Source organism: Bombina bombina, chromosome 2 (genome assembly GCF_027579735.1).
Source record: "Bombina bombina isolate aBomBom1 chromosome 2, aBomBom1.pri, whole genome shotgun sequence".
NCBI classification, from domain to species: domain Eukaryota; kingdom Metazoa; phylum Chordata; class Amphibia; order Anura; family Bombinatoridae; genus Bombina; species Bombina bombina.
In genome coordinates, this window is record NC_069500.1 from 1,203,140,140 (window position 1) to 1,203,162,740 (window position 22,601).

Below are 22,601 nucleotides of genomic sequence, written 5' to 3' on the forward strand. Positions count from 1 at the left end.
CAGTGTTTCCGGAGCAGCAGTGTGGCTGAGACCGGCTGTCGACAACCGTTCCCCTGGCTGGAACAGATACGGCAGGGCTCACAGAGGACGTGCTCACTGAGTACAAGAAGCTCAAGCTGGTCCGACGGGAGGACTGAGCCCCTGACGATAGGTGACAACCGAGGTCCGGGCTCTGACATCATCCATCTGTTAAAACATAAAAGACGGGGTGCATAACTGAGGCTGGACGGCTGAAGGAAAGAGCTGCTTACGTCCGGGGGCCAACCTAGGAGAACTCAGCTCCAGGATTAGTCACGGTTGCGCTCAGGTGCAATCCAGGTACAGGATACAGCAGTGAATGAGCTGGCCAAATTGGATCTATAGATGCTCAGCAGAGTAAATGGAATCCTGACAGAACCACAGATAAAAACGGCAGCCTGGTTTAAGTAATCTAGCGAGCCTCAGAAGCGCAAGTATTGACTTTTTTCTTCCTTTGTCTCCCCCTTTGGTATAACGGGTCATGTTGCTAGATGTCTTCCCCGAAGATGCCCCTGTATAAACTTTGGTAAAGTCATTTTTATTTTTCACCTTTTTCCCTAAAGAGGACAGTTGAATACTACTATATCAAACATTATAAAGGGAAGGAAGGTGGCTGGTAGCATTGACTTAAGTGCACGAGACTTTGTTGTGGAACTAACTTTGAATCATAAGGGGAATTGTGTTTTTGCTTGTTGTAAGGAGTAAGAAGAGGGGAAGAAGAAGAAGGAAAGAGGAAGGGGAGAAAAGATAGAAAGAAGGAGGGAGAATCCATTAATTACCAGGATCCTTTCAAGGAAAAAATATTTTGTATATCAAGTCTGGAAAAGTATAAGATGTTTAAAAAAAGGGTTATATTGACCCATTAAAGTTTCTAAAATAGATAGTGAATCAGGGTCAGCAAATAATGATATGTATGTATAACATTGTTTTGTTCCTTAGAAGAATCTAGGTGTTTGGTAAAAGTAAATTATAAGGATTCTACATCTATGTTTAGACATAGCAAAGCTCAGATTGATATATTTCTGCTGTATAGGCTTTAAGTATTCTGTTTTATATATATTGGTTGGTGTCCTGGAGGAGGAAGGAGTAGGATTGTTTGAAGGCTAGGCTCTAGTGCCAGGCATTTTAGGTTATAAGCATATTTAGATTATTGTCTGGCGGTATTGTTTTGTTGTTGTTTTTTCTTTTTTTTTCTTTTATTCATAGTTTTTGTCTGCATATATACGCACGAGCACCACCTTAACACTTTTTGACAATTTCGTATATATATATACTATATACTACACTTTTTTTTTTTTTTTTTTCTCACATTTAGATATTTAGAAGGTTTTGTCACACTTCACATTCAGTCACCAAATACACCCTCACACTTATCACTGGCAGTAATCACACGATTACCCAATCACTTTTTCTTTCCTTTAAATGGAAAGATTTGTCTCACAAGGCAGACAAAGTTCACCAATAATGCCTTCCAAATCCAGAGAAAAAAAAGGTATTAAGATCCCTGAGGCCAGTTCTGAGGCCATGAATGAATCCGCAAATGATGCACCAATATTATTAGCCCAAATAAATTTGCTTTTCACACCTCAATTTGAGGCAATCAAAAAAGATCTCTCTAACATCTCTACAAATTTAGATATTCTTACAGTCGAGGTAAAACAATTTTCTGCTAGATTAACAGAAGCAGAAAATAGAATTTCAGATGTAGAAGATTTAGTAAATAATCATGATAATATATTAGCTAAACAAGAATCCAAGATTCAAAATTTACAATCTCGCCTTGAAGACATGGAGGATCGCTCCAGGCGGAACAATGTGAGAGTAGTGGGTCTCCCAGAGATAGCTGAGTTTGAAAATTTGTTAAATTTTGCTGCTAACAGTTTACCTCAGTTACTAGGTTTTCCCCCCTCTAAGTTGCCATTACAGATAGAGAGAGCACATAGGGTGGGCCCAAGGAAATATAATGAAGATGGCTCGTTAAGAAATAGAGTATGTTTGTTTAAGGTTTTAAGGTTTCAAGACAAAGTTGAGTTGCTTAAGCTTTACAGGAAAACCGATACATTTACTATAGCAAATAAAAGAGTTTTCTTATTTCAAGATTTTTCAAATGAGACAGCCTCAAAGAGGAGAAATATGGCCCCCTATTGTTCACAATTAATAGACAAAGGTGTAAAAGCACACATGGTATACCCAGCTAAAATCATTATAGAAAAGGATGGTATAAGGAGAAACCTTAATACTATAATGGAAGCTAAAGATTTTCTAGCTAATATGGAAACCTCTCAGAAATAGAGGGAAAGCTCAATAATGGAGAAAAATAAGGCGAAGAGAGTTAAGGCTTTATGAATATTATCCAAGACAGGTTTTTTTTTTTTTTTTTTTTTGTTGTTTTGTGTGCTCTCTCCCTGTCCCCTCCTCCCCTCATGCAGTGGAATTTAGGATCTTAGTTTTTTGCATATGACAGAGTTATGTAACAATTTTAAGATATTATCCTGGAATGTCGGTGGTATTTCTTCACCGGCCAAACGTAAACTGATTATAAGAACACTGGGTAGATCTTCTCCCAGTATTGTTTGTCTTCAAGAAACCCACCTAAAAAATAGTGAAATAGTCAAATTAAAATCAAAATGGGTGGGAGAAGTTTTGGGAGCGCCTTGTAAAGGTAGAAAAAGCGGAGTGGCGATTTTGTTTAATAAAAATTTGACTTATAATGTTACGAACATTGAGATGGATAGGGATGCCAGATATATAATTGTTCAGGTCCAAATAAATAACACAAAACTAATAATATGTAATGTATATGGTCCTAATGGTTTTTCCCCCTCATTTTGGGACAATATGAAAGTTAAACTATTCCCACATATTAAACATAATCTCATTATAGCTGGAGACTTCAATATGTGTTTATATCCTGATCTAGAGAGATTAAACATAGACCATCGAGCCCGATATAATAGACAAGCCAAATATTTTAAAAACTTTTGTACTCATTTAAAATTAATTGATACATGGAGGACCAAAAATCCAGATAAAATTCAATTCACCTGTGAATCTAAGTCATTTAAAACCTTTTCACGAATAGATTTTATTTTAATTTCTGAATCTCTGTCTATTTCTAAATCTCAGGCCCATATAAATGATATAATGATCTCCGATCATGCAATCATTTCACTTCATTTTGATGCATTAGTGAAAACTAAAAATAAAGTAAATACTTTCTTCTTTCCTAGGCATCTATACAAGGATATTAGATTTAATAACTGGTTAAGACAGAAGTGGAAAGATTATTGCACATTAAATATAGCTCAATATAATCCGATTGAGAACTTCTGGGAGGCATCTAAGGCTGTCATAAGAGGAGAGATTAATGCCTATATATTCGCTAGAAAGAAAAAAGCAGAGATTAATGAGAAACAATTGACGAATTGTGTCAGGAACACATACAGGAGCTTTTTTAATAATCGTTGTAATGAAAATTGGAGGAGATATACTAAGGCCCGGCAGGAAAGAGATATTATACTAAAACGGAAAGCGCAAGAAGAGGAAACTAGATTAAATATGCATTTTAGGGCTTTTCATGGATGCTCAGCTAAATATTTAGCAATGTTAGTTAGAAATAGAAAGAAAAAAAACTACATACTAGCAGTAAAAGAGAAGGAGACAAGATATACTGATAACTTAGATATTATTAGGGTTTTTTATGATTATTACCAGAATCTATACACTGAGAAAAAAAGTGATTTATTAAATCAGGAAAATTTTTGGGTTAAAATACAAATCCCGAAAATAATTGAGGAGAAGTTAATTTTGTTGAATGCTCCTATATCTCTGGAGGAAGTAATAGAGGCAATAAAAAAAGCTAAATTGAATAAAGCTGCAGGCCCAGATGGCTTCCCAGCAGAATATCTGAAAATGTTAATAGAGGATATATCACCTACTCTACAAAAGCTTTATAATAACTATTTTATATCTAATATGCCTATTTCAAATTATTTCTCAGCAGCTAACATCTCATTAATCCTAAAAAAGGGAAAAGACCCGGAAGATCCTGCCTCATATAGGCCTATTTCAGTATTGAATGCTGACTATAAAATATTAACCTCTATAATAGCTGGTAGGCTTGCTCAGTGTCTCCCTGACATTATACACTCAGATCAAGCCGGTTTTATGATAAATAGGAACTCCTCAAAAAATATTCGAAAATTGGTTACATATATGGATTACATATGGTCTATAAAGGGAACAAAGAATCCTCAATTGATTCAGGATCTAGCTATTCTTACACTTGATGCCGAAAAGGCGTTTGATTCGATTAATTGGGAATACCTTTTTAGCGCAGTGTCACAGTTTGGGCTGCAAAATCAATTTCTCTGTTTTATTCGTAATCTTTATAAGAATCCTATCTCCTACTTGCTCGTTAATGGGGCGCTCTCCCCGAAAATTATAATGGGCAGAGGTACGAGACAGGGCTGCCCATTATCGCCACTCTTGTTTATTCTAGCTCTGGAGCCTCTAGCAATCTGGCTCAGGGATGTAATATTAGGAATAAAGATAGGACCGACTAGTTTAAAAGTACTGCTATATGCAGATGATTTGTTGATTTTTCTTCAGAATACTAAATATTCAATCCCATTAATTGTAGATACCTTACAGTTTTTTTCCTCATTTTCAGGTTATAATATAAATTGTAATAAGAGTGAAATATTGTGGTTAAATAAAACAAATACAAGCCTTCAAGAGATCCCGTTTAAAATTACAGAAACTCTTAACTATTTAGGGCTTAAACTTAGCTCCAATCCTAATAAATGGTATCCAGCAAATCTCTCTCCTCTGATTCAAAAAATTATTACGGATTTGAAGTTATGGACAACTTTCCCTTTATCTTTATCAGCAAGAGTAAATCTAATCAAGACTATTGTCTTTCCTAGACTATTATATCCATTGCAAAATCTTCCTCTTTTTATTAATACACAAGATCAAAGGAGAATAAATTCTGCCTTTTCTAACTTTATTTGGAAAGAAAAGAAACCCAGAATAGCGCTAAAAAGGATATCCCAACCATATAGAATGGCAGGGCTTGCATTACCTAACATTCATCTTTATAATCTATCTGTTCTAGTTAAAATAGCGATTGAATGGTTGACAGGTGTAAATGGGGTGGTATCGAATGATATGGAAAGCTTTCTTGCATATCCCTTTTCCCTTAAAGCTATCTTACACTGTTTGCCAAAAAAATTACCTGCTAATATAGACTGTTTAATTTCTCTTAAAAATATTGTTATAGCCTGGCATAAATTATGTAGTATACTTGATATGGGCCCATGCTATTCAGAGTATTTACCTATCACAGGTAATCCAGGTTTTACACCAGGAATTAACCAAGATATCTTTAGAAAATGGTCAGACAAGGGGCTGAAATGCATAGGCCAAGTATTAGATAGTGACAGGTATATGGTCTCCTTTGAAACCCTCTCCCAATTATTTGACCTACCTAGAACTAATTTTTTCGCATATCTTCAATTAAGACATTATATTGATGACATGAGGAGGGGTAGGAATCAATTTAAGGAATGGACGGATATTAAAGTATATATATGCCAATATATAGCTGGTTTCACATCCATCTCTCTGTTATATGATATCCTATTGGCCAAGCAGAGCCTGATTTCGTACAACAAAACCTTTGATAAGTGGAAAGTTAATATTCCTAATTTGGATCTTTCAAGAATGAATACAAGTATATCAATTACAAGAAATTTGGTTATATCCATGAGCTGGAAAGAATCCCATATTAAACTTATCAATAATTTCTATATAACCCCGGCCCGGTTAATGAAAATGTTTCCATCACAAGTAGCAACTTGTCCACGTTGTAATTTCCGGGAAGCAAATATCCTACACATGTTTTATTCCTGCCCTAAAATGAAGCAGGTTTGGGAAAAGGTAGTTTTTTGGATAAATAAACTCTACAAGATAAATATACATCTTACCATAGAATTAGTTATGTTTTTAAAAAGCCATACAGCTGACTTAGGTATACAAGATAGAATACTAAATACACTTATATTATTGGTAAGACAGTTGATAGTAAAAAACTGGAAATCTACAGCTGCACCCTCATTATCCAGGATAATCAAAGAAACTCAAAACCAAATTTTATTCGAATCTTTTCATATTAAGAGTGTTAAAGAATATAAAATAAAAAGGTTTATATTAGGTTGGTTACCTATAATTAAAACGTATACACCTCAGATCCAGAAACAAATATTGTACCCCTTTTTAAACTCTGAGACATTTGCAGAACTAGTTATTTTAGATATATTTCCACCAAGTTGGTATTCTTCGTTTAGAGAAGTCTAATATACAAGTTGGTGGTGTATTCGTTCTTGAAAAATAAAATAAAAGAGGGAAAAGGAAAGAGAGGAAGAAAGAGGGGAAAGGGAAGGAAAAAAAAGGGAGAAAGAAAAAGGTGAGAGGGTATGGGAGGGGGTGAGAGGGGGAGGACCCTTCTCCTTTTTCCCTTTTTTTTTTTTTTTTTTTTTTTTCTTTCCCCCTGTTATTTTTTTTATTATTTTCATTTTTATTATTATTATTATTATTATTTTTATTTTATATAAATCCAAAGTAAAAGAAGCACATTTGGGTAGTTAGATTGAGAAATACAGAGACAATTTATCAGGAAAGAAGGAAGGGAAGGGAAAATATTTTTGCTTTTGTTTTCTTGTCTTCTTTTTTTTTTTTTTTTCTTTTTTTTCTCTCCCTGTTTCCTCCCCTGGTTATGTAATATGAAACAAAATGTAATGCAATTTGTAAGATGAACTGGTCTCTGAACTATAATTGTTTTTGTCTCAAACGTGCCTCATTTAATAAAGAATATATTTAAAAAAAAAAAAAGTATTCTAAAATGTTTGTGATTTTATTACAATATATATATTATAATTTAATTTATATTCTGTAAGGAAATAATGCATCATTTTATTAAATAATATTTTTTCTGAATTAAACCTTATTTTAGGTATGCGACTCATATCCAACAGAACTCTATGTACCGAAATCTGCCACAGTGCCAGTAATTATGGGCAGTTCGAAATTTCGAAGCAGAGGCCGTTTTCCAACCCTTTCCTATTATTGCCAGGATAACCATGTAAGTAGAAAGTGATTTTGTTTCTCTCGCCTATTATCCTATGGTAATTCAGTACTTTAATTTCCATTCCCTTTACATTGGATTTTTAAAGTAGGGTGTTTAAATCATCTGAGCTTGCATCTGCAGTGTCTAATGTGTTGTAGCAGATAATTAGAGATCTGCGTTCGTCTAAATCGGCAGAAAACGAATACCGAATATGGCGGCGCCAGCAGCATTCAGCTTTTTTTGGAGACTGATTTCTTCTTGTGAAAGTTCAACACACTAAGATCTGTGCAAATCGCATGAAAAAATCCAGCTCCGAAAATAACCGAATGCTGCTGGCCACCACCATATTCAGCATTCATTTGCTGTGGAATTAGACGAATGCACAACCCTACAGAAAATACTGTAAATGCATCAAATTCCATCAGCAATTCCATTAGCATTTTGGCACCAGAACCTGAATAAGTCATGTCCCTTAATGGCTTTATTTATTTATTTTTTTACTGTTGATCATTGACATAAGAGTTGTACTGTACCTAAAGATTTCACTATAATGTTGAAATGGTGTATATCTATACACCAATTATTACATAATGTATATAATGTCTGATCAGTATCTCTAAACTGATCAGCAAAATGGAGGTGATAATTATCTATACACTAGTAAAGAACATTTAAAGGGACAGTAAACACCTTGTATTAGGTGAGTGTAAAACCTTATGAATGGATTAACACTTTGTTTGATGCAATTGTGTTTCAATAGCTAAAGATCACCCATCACTTGCCTTATCCAAAGGAGCCAATCCAGACTTGCTTCTGGAGTTTCCATGGTCATTTTGTTAAAAAAACCCCATTGTTTTGCAGTTCTTATCTCTGCTGAAGCCAGTTAGGGACGGATATGTAGCAGGGTTAGGCTTGTGAACCTGTCATGCACTTTGAATTCTTAGAATTGGAAAACCCACAAATCTCAGACTTACTGAAAATTACAGGAAAGGGGAGTGGTAAGTAATATATATTGCAACGTTGTAATCTAATCCATAATTTAAATATAAATAATTCTGACTTATATAAAGAATAACAACTAAGAGGACCAAAAACACCAGGGTTTTACTTCAGGAAGATCATGTCAGACTAATCTATAACTTAAGTGTTAGACTAAGGTGGAGTAGTAATGTATCCAGATTTCAGCAAAGCATTTGACACTGTCCCACAAAACAAAGTAATTCATAAACTGTATTTCCTAGGTCTAGACTCAAAAATTGGGTGGCAGGTTGAATGCTGGTTTACGGATAGACAACAAAGTGTCTTAATAAATGGTGTGTATTTAGCAGACGGGGCACTTATTAGTGGTGTTCCTCAGGGGTCAGTTCTGGGGCCTGTTTTGTTTTAACATATATATCAGCAAAGGGCTGCAGGGGAAAGTCTGTGTTGCAGATGATGCAAACATTTTTAATAGAGTTGATGTTTCTGGGAAGTGGACCAGAGGAGTGATATAGAAAAATTGGAGAACTGTACAAATGACTGGGATCTAAAGCTTATCATCACAAAGGACAACATCATGCATCTAAGAAATAACATTTATAAGCTTAATTATAGATTCTGAGATTTTTTGACTTACAAAAGCGGAATGGTTGTGGGGAATTTATTATTCCGATGATTTGAAATTTGGTAAACAGTGTTGTAATGTAGTGAGTAAAACTAGTAGAAAGCTTGGTTGTATAACTAGAGTATTGTATCAGAAATAGTAAGGTTCTTATGCCACTTCACAGATTACTAGATATGCCTCATCTTGAGTATTGTGTTCAGTTCTGGAGGCCATATCTTCAGAAGGATATAAATAAATTTGGAACCTGCTCAAAGGAGGGCTACTAAAATGATACGTGGTCAAAAAAATAACTTTCCAGGAAAGGATCAATTACCTAAATATATATTTTAGAGGAGAGAATGTAAAGGGGAGATATGATAGAATCTTTCAAGTATATTAAAAGGCTTAAAAAACAGACAGCTAGATTACGAGTTTTGAGTGCTATAGAGAAATTAAAGAACGCAACAAAAGTTACGTTATTTAATATCCTATAGCGCTGCTATTACAAGTTTTCAAACATACGCCTTTTGCGTGAGATATGGTTGCGTTGAGCTCCATACCGCACACAATCAGAGCACTGCTGAGACATAATCATGCACGATTTCCCCAAAGACGTCAATGGGGAGAGCTGGCCAAAGAAAAAACTAACATCTGCGACCGCGGAAACAAAAGTTCCGTAACGCAGCCCCATTGATGTCTATGGGGAAATAAAAAGACAGTTTAAACCTAACATAAACCCTACGTCTAAACACCCCTAATCTGCTGCCCCCAACATCGCTGACGCCTGCCTACAGTTATTAACCCCTAAACCGCCAGCCCCCCACATCGCAACAAGCTAAAATAAACTATATTAACCCATAAACCTAACCCTAATGTAACCCTAACTCTAACACCCCCTAACTTTAACATAATAAAAATATAGCTAAATTAAATTTACAATTTTTAACTAAATAAACCTATTAACCCCTAAACCGCCAGCCCCCCACATCGCAACAAGCTAAATTAAACTGTATTAACCCCTAAACCTAACCCCCCCTTACTTTAACATAACTAAATTAGATCTAAATTAAATGTACAATTATTAACTAAATAATTCCTATTTAAAACTAAATACATACTTACCGGTGAAATAAAACCTAAGTTAGCTACAATATAACTAATAGTTACATTGTAGCTAGCTTAGGTTTTATTTTTATTTCACAGGTAAGTTTGTATTTATTTTAACTAGGTAGACTAGTTAGTAAATAGTTATTAACTATTTACTAACTACCTATTTAAAATAAATACAAATTTACCTGTCAAATAAAACCTAACCTGCCTTACACTAAAACCTACCATTACAAAAAATACAAAACCTACCATTGCAAAAAATAAAAAATACCTATCATTACAAAAAAAAACAAAAAACGAAATTATCCCAAAAAATAAAGATTAATCCTATTCTAATACCCTTGAAAAAACCACCCCAAAATAAAAAACCCTACTCTAGAATAAACTACCAAGGGCCTTTTGGGGGCCCTTAAAATTGGATTTTGTAGGGCATTGCCCTGAGATAAACAGCTCTTGTACTTTAAAAAGAATACAAACACCCCCTAACACTATACAAACCCCCACCCCCAAAACTACCAAGGGCCCTTAAAACGGCCTTTTGGGGGCCCTTAAAAGGGCCTTTTGTAGGGCATTGACCTGAGAAAAACGGCTCTTTTAAGTTAAAAATAAAACACCTCCTAAAAATATACATTACACAAAATGACAAATTATCAAAAATAAAAAAGAATTGCACCTAATCTAATGGCCCACCCAAAAAAAAAAAACCCTAGCCTACAATTAACTACCAATGGCCCTTAAAAGGGCCTTTTGTGGGGCATTGCCCCAAAGATATCAGCTCTCTTACCTGTAAAAAAAAAAATACAACCCCCCCAACAGTAAAACCCACTACCCAACCAACCCCCCCAAATAAAAAAAACTATCTGAAATAACCTAAGCTAACCATTGCCCTGAAAAGGGCATTTGTATGGGCATTGCCCTTAAAAGGGCATTTAGTTATTTTACTGCCCAGACCCTAAACTAAAAAATAAACCCACCCAAAAAACCCTTAAAAAAAAACCTAACACTAACCCCCCGACGATGCACTTAGTTGTTGAAGGATCCATCCGACTGGCAAAGTCCTCACCCATGCGGCAAGAAGTCTTCATCCAGGTGGCCTATTCTATCTTTTATCCAGTCGGCGAAGTCTTCATCCATGCGGCAAAAAGTCTTCATCCAGACAGCCTCTTCGATCTTCATCCAGTCAGCGCGGAGTGGGTTCATCCTGAAGACATCCGGCGCAGAGCATCTTCTTCATACAGTCTCCGCCGTACACTGAATCTTCAATGCAAGGGACGTGATTCAAGATGGCGTCCCTTGCATTCCTATTGGCTGAAAATTTTAAATCAGCCAATAGAAATTAGGGCTGCTAAAAGCCCATACAAATGCCCTTTTCAGGGCAATGGGTAGCTTAGGTTATTTTAGATAGTTTTTTTTATTTTTATTTGGGGTGGTTGGTTGGGTGGTGGGTTTTACTGTTGGGGGGGGGGCTTGAATTTTTAGTTACAGGTAAAATAGCTGATATCTTTGGGGCAATGCCCAACAAAAGGCCCTTTTTAAGGGCCATTGGTAGTTTTATTGTAGGCTAGGTTTTTTTTATTTTGGGTGGGCTTTTTTAGTTTGATAGGGCTATTAGATTAGGGGTAATTCTTTTTTATTTTTGATAATTTGTTTATTTTTCATAATTTAGTGTTTGTTATTTTATGTAATTAGATACTTTTTGTAGTTTAGTGTTTAGGATTTTTTTTTATTGGTAGTTTAGTTTTATTTAATTGGTAGTTAGTTTAATTTTAGTTTAATAATTATAATAGTTTAATTGTTAGTTTAAAATAAAAAAAATTAATTTGACAGGTAGGTTTTAATTTAAGCTAGGGAAATTGTAATTTTAATATAAAGTTAGGGGGTCGTTTGGTTTAGGGGTTACTAGTTTAAATTAGTTTATTTTGTTGTGGGGGCTTTCGGTTTAGGGGTTAATAGTTTATTTTAGTATATTTTGTTATTAGGGGCTTGCAGTTTAGGGGTTAATAGGTTTATTATAGCGGCGGTGTGGGCGGACGGCTGATTAGGGTTTAATGATATTAAAATAGTGTTTCTCTTGTAAGATGTATCGAGTCCACTGATTCATCCTTACTTGTGGGATATTCTCCTTCCCTACAGGAAGTGGCAGAGAGAGCACCCACATCAGAGCTGTCTATATAGCTCCTCCCTCAGCTCCACCCCCCAGTCATTCTTTCTGCCTGCTTAACTGCTAGGAAGGGCAAAGAGTTGTGTGGTGACTAAAATGTTAGTTTTTTATTTCTCAAGCAAAAGTTTATTATTTTAAATGGTACCGGTGTGTACTATTTACTCTCTGGCAGAAAAGGGATGAAGATTTCTGCAAGGAGGATGATGATCTTAGCACTTTGTAAGATCCACTGCTGTTCTCACAAGGGCTGGAGAGTACTGGAAAACTTCAGTTGGGAGAACGGTTTGCAGGCTAAGCTGCATATGAGGTATGTTCAGTCTATATTTTTCTAGACAGACTGTGTTAATTCTAGAAAAGGCTGGCAATATCCCCATGAGGGAAGGGTAAGCTGTATTCAGACACTTAGATAGGAATTTCAGCTTGCTTGAAGGGCTCATTTGTGGCACTGTTAGGAAAAAACGTTTTTGTTTATTCAGTGAATGATGCAATTATAACGTTTTTTGAAGGGACTAAAGGGGTCATTGTGGCTTGTTTTTGAGTTTTGTAACTCACATGGTTAATTAAGAGACACTCTGGTGTTTCTCTGATAGGCCTCAAAACATCGAGTGAGGTGGGAGGGGCCTATTTTCGCGCCTCAGTTGCGCAGTTTCTTTTCCTCTGAGACATCTAACTGCTTCTCCTGAGGTTCCTGCTGTGTTTGAGGGCTGTAAAAGGAGTTTTTTCCCTACAAATCGTTCTGAAGGGCAGGTAGGAGCCACAGCAGAGCTGTGGCAAGGTGCTGAAAGTCTTTTTTACCGGTTTTGATGTTTTTTCAATCCGGTTTTGCCATTAAGGGGTTAATTGTTTATTTGCATAGCTGTGCAAAGTTACTAAGTCTTTATGATGCTACTGTAAAAATTTCGTTAAGTTTACTGCTTTTTTACACTGTTTTGCAGAATTTGTGCAGCTTTTTTTCTCTTAAAGGCACAGTACCGTTTTATTTCTAAGTGTTATTTACTTTGATTACAGTGTTTTCCAAGCTTCCTTGTTACATTACTAGCCTGTTTAACATGTCTGACACCAAGGAAAATCCTTGTTCAATATGTTTGGAAGCCATTGTGGAACCCCCTCTTAGAATGTGTCCCTATTGTATTGATATGTCTATAAACTATAAAGAACATATATTAGCACTTAAAAATAAAGCAATAGATGATTCTCAATCAGAAGTAAATGAGGGTTCGCCATCTAGCTCTCCCCAAGTGTCACAACCAGTAACGCCCGCACAAGTGACGCCAAGTACCTCTAGTGCGTCAAATTCTTTTACTTTACAAGACATGGCCACAGTTATGAATACAACCCTCACAGAGGTTTTATCTAAACTGCCTGGTTTACAAGGAAAGCGGGACAGCTCTGGGTTTAGGAAAAATGCTGAGCCGTCTGACGCTTTAGTAGCCGTATCTGATATGCCCTCACAATGCTCTGAAGTAGGGGTGAGGGATTTGTTATCTGAGGGAGAAATTTCTGATTCAGGAAAGACGTTTCCTCAGAGAGATTCTGATATGACGGCCTTTAAATTTAAGCTTGAACACCTCCGCTTATTGCTCAGGGAGGTATTAGCGACTCTAGATGATTGTGACCCTATAGTGGTTCCAGAGAAATTGTGTAAAATGGATAAATACTTAGAGGTTCCTGTTTACACTGATGTTTTTCCAGTCCCTAAGAGGATTGTGAATATTATTACTAAGGAGTGGGATAGACCAGGTATTCCGTTCTCTCCCCCTCCTGTTTTTAATAAAATGTTTCCCATATCTGACACCATGCGGGCAGACAGTTCCTAAGGTGGAGGGAGCTATTTCTACTCTGTCTAAGCGTACAACTATACCTATCGAAGACAGTTGTGCTTTCAAAGATCCTATGGATAAAAAAATTAGAGGGTCTCCTGAAGAAATTTTTTGTTCATCAGGGTTTTTCTCTTCAACCTATTGCGTGCATTGTTCCTGTAACTACTGCAGCTGCTTTCTGGTTTGAGGCTCTAGAAGAGGCTCTTCAGATGGAGACTCCATTAGAGGAGATTATGGACAGAATCAAGGCCCTTAAGTTGGCTAATTCTTTTATTACAGATGACACATTTCAACTGGCTAAATTAGCGGCAAAGAATTCAGGTTTTGCCATTTTAGCTTGCAGGGCGTTATGGTTTAAGTACTGGTCTGCTGATGTGTCATCTAAATCTAAACTTTTGAACATCCCTTTCAAAGGAAAGACCCTATTCGGGCCTGAACTGAAAGAGATTATTTCAGACATCACTGGAGGGAAAGGTCATGCCCTTCCTCAGGATAGATCAAATAAGATGAAGACCAAACAAAATAATTTTCATTCCTTTCGGAACTTTAAGAGTGGTTCCATTTCAGCTTCCTCTGCTGCAAAGCAAGAGGGGAATTTTGCCCAATCCAAGTCAGTCTGGAGACCTAACCAGGCTTGGAACAAGGGTAAACAGGCCAAGAAGCCTGCAGCTGCCTCTAAGACAGCATGAAGGGGTAGCCCCCGATCCGGGACCAGATCTAGTAGGGGGCAGACTCTCTCTCTTCGCTCAGGCTTGGACAAGAGATGTTCACGATCCCTGGGCTTTAGAAATTGTGTCCCAGGGATATCTTCTGGAATTCAAAGACTCCCTTCCAAGGGGGAGATTTCATATTTCTCGATATAGATATAAGATAGAGGCGTTCTTACGCTGTGTAGAAGATCTACATACCATGGGGGTGATCTGCCCAGTCTCAAAAGAGGAACAGGGGCTAGGATTCTAGTCAAACCTGTTTGTGGTTCCCAAAAAAGAGGGAACTTTCAGACCAATCTTGGATCTCAAAATTCTAAACAAGTTCCTCAAAGTTCCATCATTCAAGATGGAGACCATTCGGACTATTCTGCCTCTGATCCAGGAGGGTCAATATATGACTACCGTGGACTTAAAGGATGCGTATCTACACATACCTATTCACAGAAATCATCATCAATTTCTCAGATTTGCCTTTCTAAACAGGCATTACCAGTTTGTGGCTCTTCCCTTCGGGTTGGCCACGGCTCCAAGAATTTTCACAAAGGTGCTAGGGTCCCTTCTGGCGGTTCTACGACCTCGGGGCATAGCAGTGGCGCCTTATCTAGACGACATCTTAATTCAGGCGTCGACTTTTCAGCTAGCAGAGTCTCACACGGACATTGTGTTGGCTTTTCTGAGATCTCACGGGTGGAAGGTGAACATAAAAAAGAGTTCTCTCTTCCCTCTTGCAAGAGTTTCCTTTCTAGGGACTCTGATAGATTCGGTAGAAATGAAAATATTTCTGACGGAGGTCAGAAAATCAAAACACTTAACCACTTGCTGAACTCTTCATTCCATTCCTCGGCCATCAGTGGCTCAGTGTATGGAGGTAATCGGACTCATGGTAGCGGCAATGGACATAGATCCTTTTGCCCGCCTACACCTCAGACCACTGCAACTATGCATGCTCAAACAGTGGAATGGGGATTATGAAAATTTATCTCCTCAACTGCATCTGGACCAGGAGACCAGAGATTCTCTTCTCTGGTGGTTGTCTCAGGACCACCTGTCTCAGGGAATGTACTTCCACAGGCCAGAGTGGCTCATTGTAACGACAGATGCCAGCCTGTTAGGCTGGGGTGCAGTCTGGAACTCCCTGAAAGCACAGGGCTTATGGTCTCTGGAGGAATCTCTTCTTCCGATAAACATTCTAGAACTGAGAGCGATATTCAAGGCGCTTCAGCCGTGGCCTCAGCTTGCTGCAGCTAAATTCATCAGGTTTCAGTCGGACAACATCACGACTGTAGCTTATATCAATCATCAAGGAGGAACAAGGAGTTCTCTAGCGATGATGGAGGTAACCAAAATAATCCGATGGGCAGAGGATCACTCTTGCCATCTCTCAGCAATCCACATCCCAGGAGTAGAGAACTGGGAGGCGGATTTTCTAAGTCAACAGACTTTTCATCCGGGGGAGTGGGAACTCCATCCGGAGGTATTTGCTCAGCTGATTCAGCTATAGGGCACACCAGAATTGGATCTGATGGTGTCTTGTCAGAATGCCAAACTTCCTCGTTACGGGTCCAGGTCCCGGGATCACAAGGCGGTACTGATAGATGCTCTAGCAGTGCCTTGGTCCTTCAATCTGGCCTACGTATTTCCACTGTTTCCTCTCCTCCCACGTCTGGTTGCCAGAATCAAGCAGGAGAGAGCTTCAGTGATTCTGATAGCACCTGCGTGGCCACGCAGGACTTGGTATGCAGACATAGTGGGCATGTCCTCGGTTCCACCGTGGACCCTGCCAATGAGGCGGGACCTTCTAATCCAAGGTCCGTTCACCCATCCAAATCTAGTTTCTCTGCGTCTGACTGCTTGGAGATTGAACGCTTGATTCTATCAAAGCGTGGGTTCTCTGAGTCGGGCATTGATACCCTGATTCCGGCTAGAAAGCCTGTCACCAGGAAGATCTATCATAAGATTTGGCGCAAATATCTTTATTGGTGTGAATCCAAAGGTTACTCGTGGAGTAAGATTAGGATTCCTAGAATATTGTCTTTTCTCCAAGAAGGTTTGGAGAAGGGATTATCAGCTAGTTCTCTAAAAAGGCAAATATCTGCTTTGTCTATTCTACTACACAAACGTCTGGCAGATGTTCCACACGTTCAAGCTTTTAGTCAGACTTTGGTCAGAATTAAGCCTGTATTTAGGCCTGTTGCTCCGCCTTGGAGCCTAAACTTAGTCCTTAGAGTTCTTCAAGGGGTTCCGTTTGAACCTATGCATTCCATAGATATTAAGCTTCTATCTTGGAAAGTTTTGTTTTTAGTTGCTATCTCTTCGGCTTGAAGAGTTTCTGAGCTATCTGCTTTACAGTGTGATTCCCCTTATCTTATTTTCCATGCAGATAAGGTGGTTTTGTGTACCAAACCTGGGTTTCTTCCTAAGGTTGTTTCTAATAAGAATATCAATCAAGAGATTGTTGTTCCTTCACTGCGTCCTAATCCTTCATCAAAGAAGGAACGTCTGTTGCACAATCTTGATGTGGTTTGTGCTTTAAAGTTCTACTTACAAGCAACCAAAGATTTCCATCAAACATCTTCATTGTTTGTTGTTTATTCTGGTAAGCGGGGAGGTCAAAAGGCTACGGCTACCTCTCTTTCCTTTTGGCTGAAAAGCATCATCCGTTTGGCCTATGAGACTGCTGGACAGCAGCCTCCTGAAATAATTTCTGCTCATTCTACTAGAGCTGTGGCTTCCACATGGGCTTTTAAAAATGAGGCTTCTGTTGAACAGATTTGTAAGGCGGCGACTTGGTCTTCGCTTCATACTTTTTCCAAATTGGATACTTTTGCTTCTTCGAAGGCTATTTTTGGGAGAAAGGTTCTACAAGCAGTGGTGCCTTCCGTTTAAGGTCCCTGTCTTGTCCCTCCCTTCATCCGTGTCCTAAAGCTTTGGTATTGGTATCCCACAAGTAAGGATGAATCCGTGGACTTGATACATCTTACAAGAGAAAACATAGTTTATGCTTACCTGATAAATTTATTTCTCTTGTGATGTATCGAGTCCACGGCCCGCCCTGTTTATTGAGACAGGCATATATTTTTTATTTTTAAACTTTCAGTCACCACTGCACCCTATAGTTTCTCCTTTTTCTTCCTAGCCTTTGGTCGAATGACTGGGGGGTGGAGCTAAGGGAGGAGCTATATAGACAGCTCTGCTGTGGGTGTTCTCTCTGCCACTTCCTGTAGGGAAGGAGAATATCCCACAAGTAAGGATGAATCCGTGGACTTGATACATCACAAGAGAAATAAATTTATCAGGTAAGCATAAATTATGTTTTTTGATGCGGGAGGGTGGCGGTTTAGGTGTTAATAACTTTAGTATAGTGGTGACGATGTCAGGGAGCGGCGGAATAGGGGTTAATACATTTTTTTAGTGGTGGCGATGTTGGGAGCGGCAGATTAGGGGTTAATACATTTATTATAGTGTTTTTGATACGGGAGGGCCTCGGTTTAGGGGTTAATAGGTAGTTTATGGGTGTTAAGTGCAGTTTGTAGCAGTTTAGTTCTGAGTTTTATGTTACAGATTTGTAGTGTAAAACTCATAACTACTGACTTTAGATGGCGGTACGGATCTTGTCGTTTTAGGCTGTAATGCTCACTTTTTAGCCTCACCGCAAAACTCGTAATACCGGCGCTATTGGAATCCCATGAAAAAACAACATAATTTTTACGTGTGCGGGACTGACGTTGCGTTACAGTCTAAAAGGTGTGCGGTACCGCTATACCGACAACAATAGCTGCGGTACTGTTTTAACGCTAAAAATGCCATATATTTAGCGTTGCCAGGCGCAACGCAAAACTTGTAATCTAGCTGAGAGTCTGTTAGTATTTCTACAAAAAAAGCTATTCCAGAATAAAAGGTCATGATCTCAAGTTGAAAGATAGTAGATTCAGGAGTAATTTGCCAAGGGACGTGAAACTCAATTTGTTTTCTTTCATGATTCAGATGGGTCATGCATTTTTTAGCAACAGTTTACTTCTAATATCTAATTTGCTTCATTCTCTTTGTATTCTTTGTTGACTTATCAGTAATGCACTACTAGGAGCTAACTGTAAGCCAATGACAAGAGGCATATATGTGCAGCTTCTGAGCCCACCTAGGTATAATTTTCAACAAAGGATGCAAAGAGAATTAAACTATTTATTAGATAATAGAAATACATTGGAAATATATTTACAGTACAATCTGAATTATAAGAGAGAAAAATTGGGTTTCATGTCCCTTTAAGGTGTAATTATATGATCATCTAAGGCAAAATGGTGTGATATGAAACACATAAATAGACAGGCAGACTTTTGTTGTGGTAAATTTCACCAGAAAGCCCAACCCCAGCAGCTAAATAGCCCATTTGTACTCTGATAAACAAACAGCCCTGCTGTTATGGGAAAATGAATAAAGAAAATGTTTAAATCTCTTGCTGCAAACTGAAAGATTATCTAAAAGGGAACCAGCGACATTAGCAGGTCACATGTTTTGGCTGAATGATACCCCTAGAAAGTGAGTAGGTGGGAGGCTTTGCATGTACATTGACAGACTATGTAAATAAAACGAGTGAAATAAAGCACGCACTACCATTGCTCCCTTCATTTTCTTAGCCCATATACTGATAGACCGTTTGTAAGCCATTTACTGGTCATGGTAGAGCACAGCTTATTGTTTGCATTATGCGAGTTAACAAATAATTACACTGTTTAATGTGAAACTAATCACTAAATAGTTCTGATTGCAGTCTGACATTTTCCCTCCTCAGGCCTCAATTTCAAGAAGTAGTCAGCCCCTGTCTGGCTTCAGTGCTAGATGCCTTGAGGATGAACAGATGCTGCAGGCTATAAGGAAAGCAAACCCAGGCAGTGATTTCATTTATGTTGTTGATACGCGTCCAAAAGTGAGTAATCGACTGCTATGGAGACCAGGTTTAAAGTCACAGACTTTTCAGTTTACCTAACATTACATTCTACTAAATATAGACTGCTGCCCCACAGTGGCCATACAACCTCATAACAACTTCTACCGTTAACCTCACATTACATTCTACTAAATATAAACTGCTGCCCCACAGTGGCCATACAACCTCATAACAGATTCTACCGTTAACCTCACATTACATTCTACTAAATATAAACTGCTGCCCCACTGTGGCCATACAACCTCATAACAGCTTCTTTTTGTGTATTGTGTAAATATTGTAGGTGCTTTTTATACCTATTAGATATAACTATTAGATAATTATATGATGGTTTATAACCTAGTAATATTTATTGAGTGCCTGCTTTTTTATTTATTTATTTCAGCTCAATGCAATGGCAAACAGAGCTGCAGGTAAAGGATATGAAAACGAGGACAACTACTCCAATATAAAATTTCAATTTATTGGTATTGAGAACATCCATGTGATGAGGAATAGTCTGCAGAAGATGCTAGAAGGTAACCAGCTGTTGTTTTATCATTGTGTATGTATAATGCTGTAGTTATTGCAGGTTTCTTAGAGGGTAAATGTTTTTTCCTTTTTCTTTTCTGAATAAGAATCTAACAAGATTTTGTGTTTGGAGGAACCTTTAAAAGGACAGTGGATTTCTACATTTTCTCTCATAAAAAAGTCACTTAAAGGCACAAAAGCCGCTTTGGAAAGCACAACCAAAAAAAGTTGCATGTGTTTTTAAAGGGACAGGAAAGTCAAAATTAAATTGGCACTATTCAGACAGGAGGTCATTCTTAAGTTCACTTGTACTTTCAAATTTTGCATTGTTCTCGTGATATCTTTCGTTGAAAATGGATATGTACATATCCTTCACTACTAGAAGCTAGCTGATGATTACTGGCTTCACACCTCTTACTCCTGTCATTGGTTTAGCAGATGTTCCCATGTCTTCTTGCACATGATATATAGATATAGGCAATCATTCACGTACTGGGTGATATTCTGATAAAGGCAAACATCAAGATCATGAGGGCAACATAGTCCACAAGATACACACATTTTCTTAAATAGCATGCAGAGTTTATATACAGTGAGAGCCTAAATAGTTCAGTTAAGGAGTAAACACTAGATGGGTATGCAGGACTACATTACAAAGGAGAAGAAAGCTATTAGGCCCATTAATTTATAATGGGAATTGTGATCTAGTTCCTCATAGATTGCCCCATGGCATGGCCTGTCTAATCTGCTCATCCATGCATAGGCACGTACCCCTAGCAACATCATTTGTGATGTTAGATTGTTATTGTCACATCTAAACCAGTAGAAATTAAATGGACATAAAATACTATTACATTTAATATAAAATTGTTTTCTTTCATGATTCAGATAGAGCTCTGTGTTTGTTTGTCTGCCTGCCTATAGTGGCTTTAACTGTGTGTTTACAGCTGTTTTCTCCAACATTGGTGTGTCCGGTCCACGGCGTCATCCTTACTTGTGGGAATATCTCTTCCCCAACAGGAAATGGCAAAGAGTCCCAGCAAAGCTGGCCATATAGTCCCTCCTAGGCTCCGCCCACCCCAGTCATTCTCTTTGCCGTTGCACAGGCAACATCTCCACGGAGATGGTTAAGAGTTTTTTGGTGTTTAAATGTAGTTTTTTATTCTTCTATCAAGTGTTTGTTATTTTAAAATAGTGCTGGTATGTACTATTTACTCTGAAACAGAAAAGGATGAAGATTTCTGTTTGTGAGAGGAAGATGATTTTAGCAGACAGTAACTAAAATCGATTGCTGTTTCCACATAGGACTGTTGAGATGAAGTAACTTCAGTTGGGGGAAACAGTTAGCAGACTTTTCTGCTTAAGGTATGATTAGCCATATTTCTAACAAGACCATGTAATGCTGGAAGGCTGTCATTTCCCCTCATGGGGACCGGTAAGCCATTTTCTTAGTCAAGCAAACAGAATAAAGGGCTTAATATGGGCTATAAAACTGGTAGACACTTTTATGGGCTAAATTGATTGCTTTATTTGGACATTTTTATACATGTTTATGCTGATAATTCACATTTATAAACTTGGGGAACGTTTTTTAACGGCAGGCACTATGTTGGACACCTTTTCCAGTCAGGGAGGGCCTTCCCAGTTGTAGGCTGAGCCTCATTTTCACGCCATTACTTTTGAGAGCAAGACATGCAGATGCATGTGTGAGGATCTGAAAGTAGCTGGAAAAGTTTCTAGAAGGCGTCATTTGGTATCGTATTCCCCTCTGGGCTTGGTTAGGTCGCAGCAAAGGGTATAGCTGGGACTGTATAGGGGTTAAATTTGTAAACGGCTCTGGTTCCGTTATTTTAAGGGTTAAAGCTCTGAAAATTGGTGTGCAATACTCTTAATGCTTTAAGACACTGTGGTGAACAATTCCTTCATACTTTTTCACATATTCAGTAATAAAGTGTTTCTGTTTAAAATTTAAAGAGACCGTAACGGTTTTGTTTTAAAACGTTTTTTGTGCTTTATTGACAAGTTTAAGCCTGTTTAACATGTCTGTGCCTTCGGATAAGCTATGTTCTATATATATGAAAGCCAATGTGTCTCCATTTAAATTTGTGTGATAATTGTGCCATAGCGTCCAAACAAAGTAAGGACAGTACTGCCACAGATAATGAAATTGCCCAAGATGATTCCTCAGATGAGGGGAGTAGACATGATACTACATCATCTCCTACTGTGTCTATACCAGTTTTGCCCACGCAGGAGGTCCCTAGTACATCTAGCGCGCCAATGCTTATTACCATGCAACAATTGACGGCTGTAATGGATAACTCCATAGCAAATATTTTATCCAAAATGCCTACATATCAGAGAAAGCGCGATTGCTCTGTTTTAAACACTGAAGAGCAGGAGGGCGCTGATGATAATTGTTCTGTCATACCCTCACACCAATCTGAAGTGGCCATGAGGGAGGTTTTGTCAGATGGGGAAATTTCAGATTCAGGAAAAATTTCTCAACAAGCTGAACCTGATGTTGTGACATTTAAATTTAAATTAAAACATCTCCGCGCACTGCTTAAGGAGGTGTTATCTACTCTGGATGATTGTGACAACTTGGTCATTCCA

General features: G+C 37.9%; 1 protein-coding gene across 1 annotated transcript in view; it reads left to right on the top strand.

Moving 5' to 3' along the window:
• Positions 1 to 22,601, top strand: part of MTMR7 (myotubularin related protein 7) — a 202,491-nt gene that overhangs the window by 52,148 nt on the left and 127,742 nt on the right. Inside the window, exons 4-6 of the mRNA XM_053703920.1 lie at positions 7,034 to 7,162; positions 19,320 to 19,454; positions 19,861 to 19,993. Of these exons, the coding sequence (XP_053559895.1) occupies positions 7,034 to 7,162; positions 19,320 to 19,454; positions 19,861 to 19,993 (397 nt within the window). The remainder of the gene's footprint in view (positions 1 to 7,033; positions 7,163 to 19,319; positions 19,455 to 19,860; positions 19,994 to 22,601) is intronic.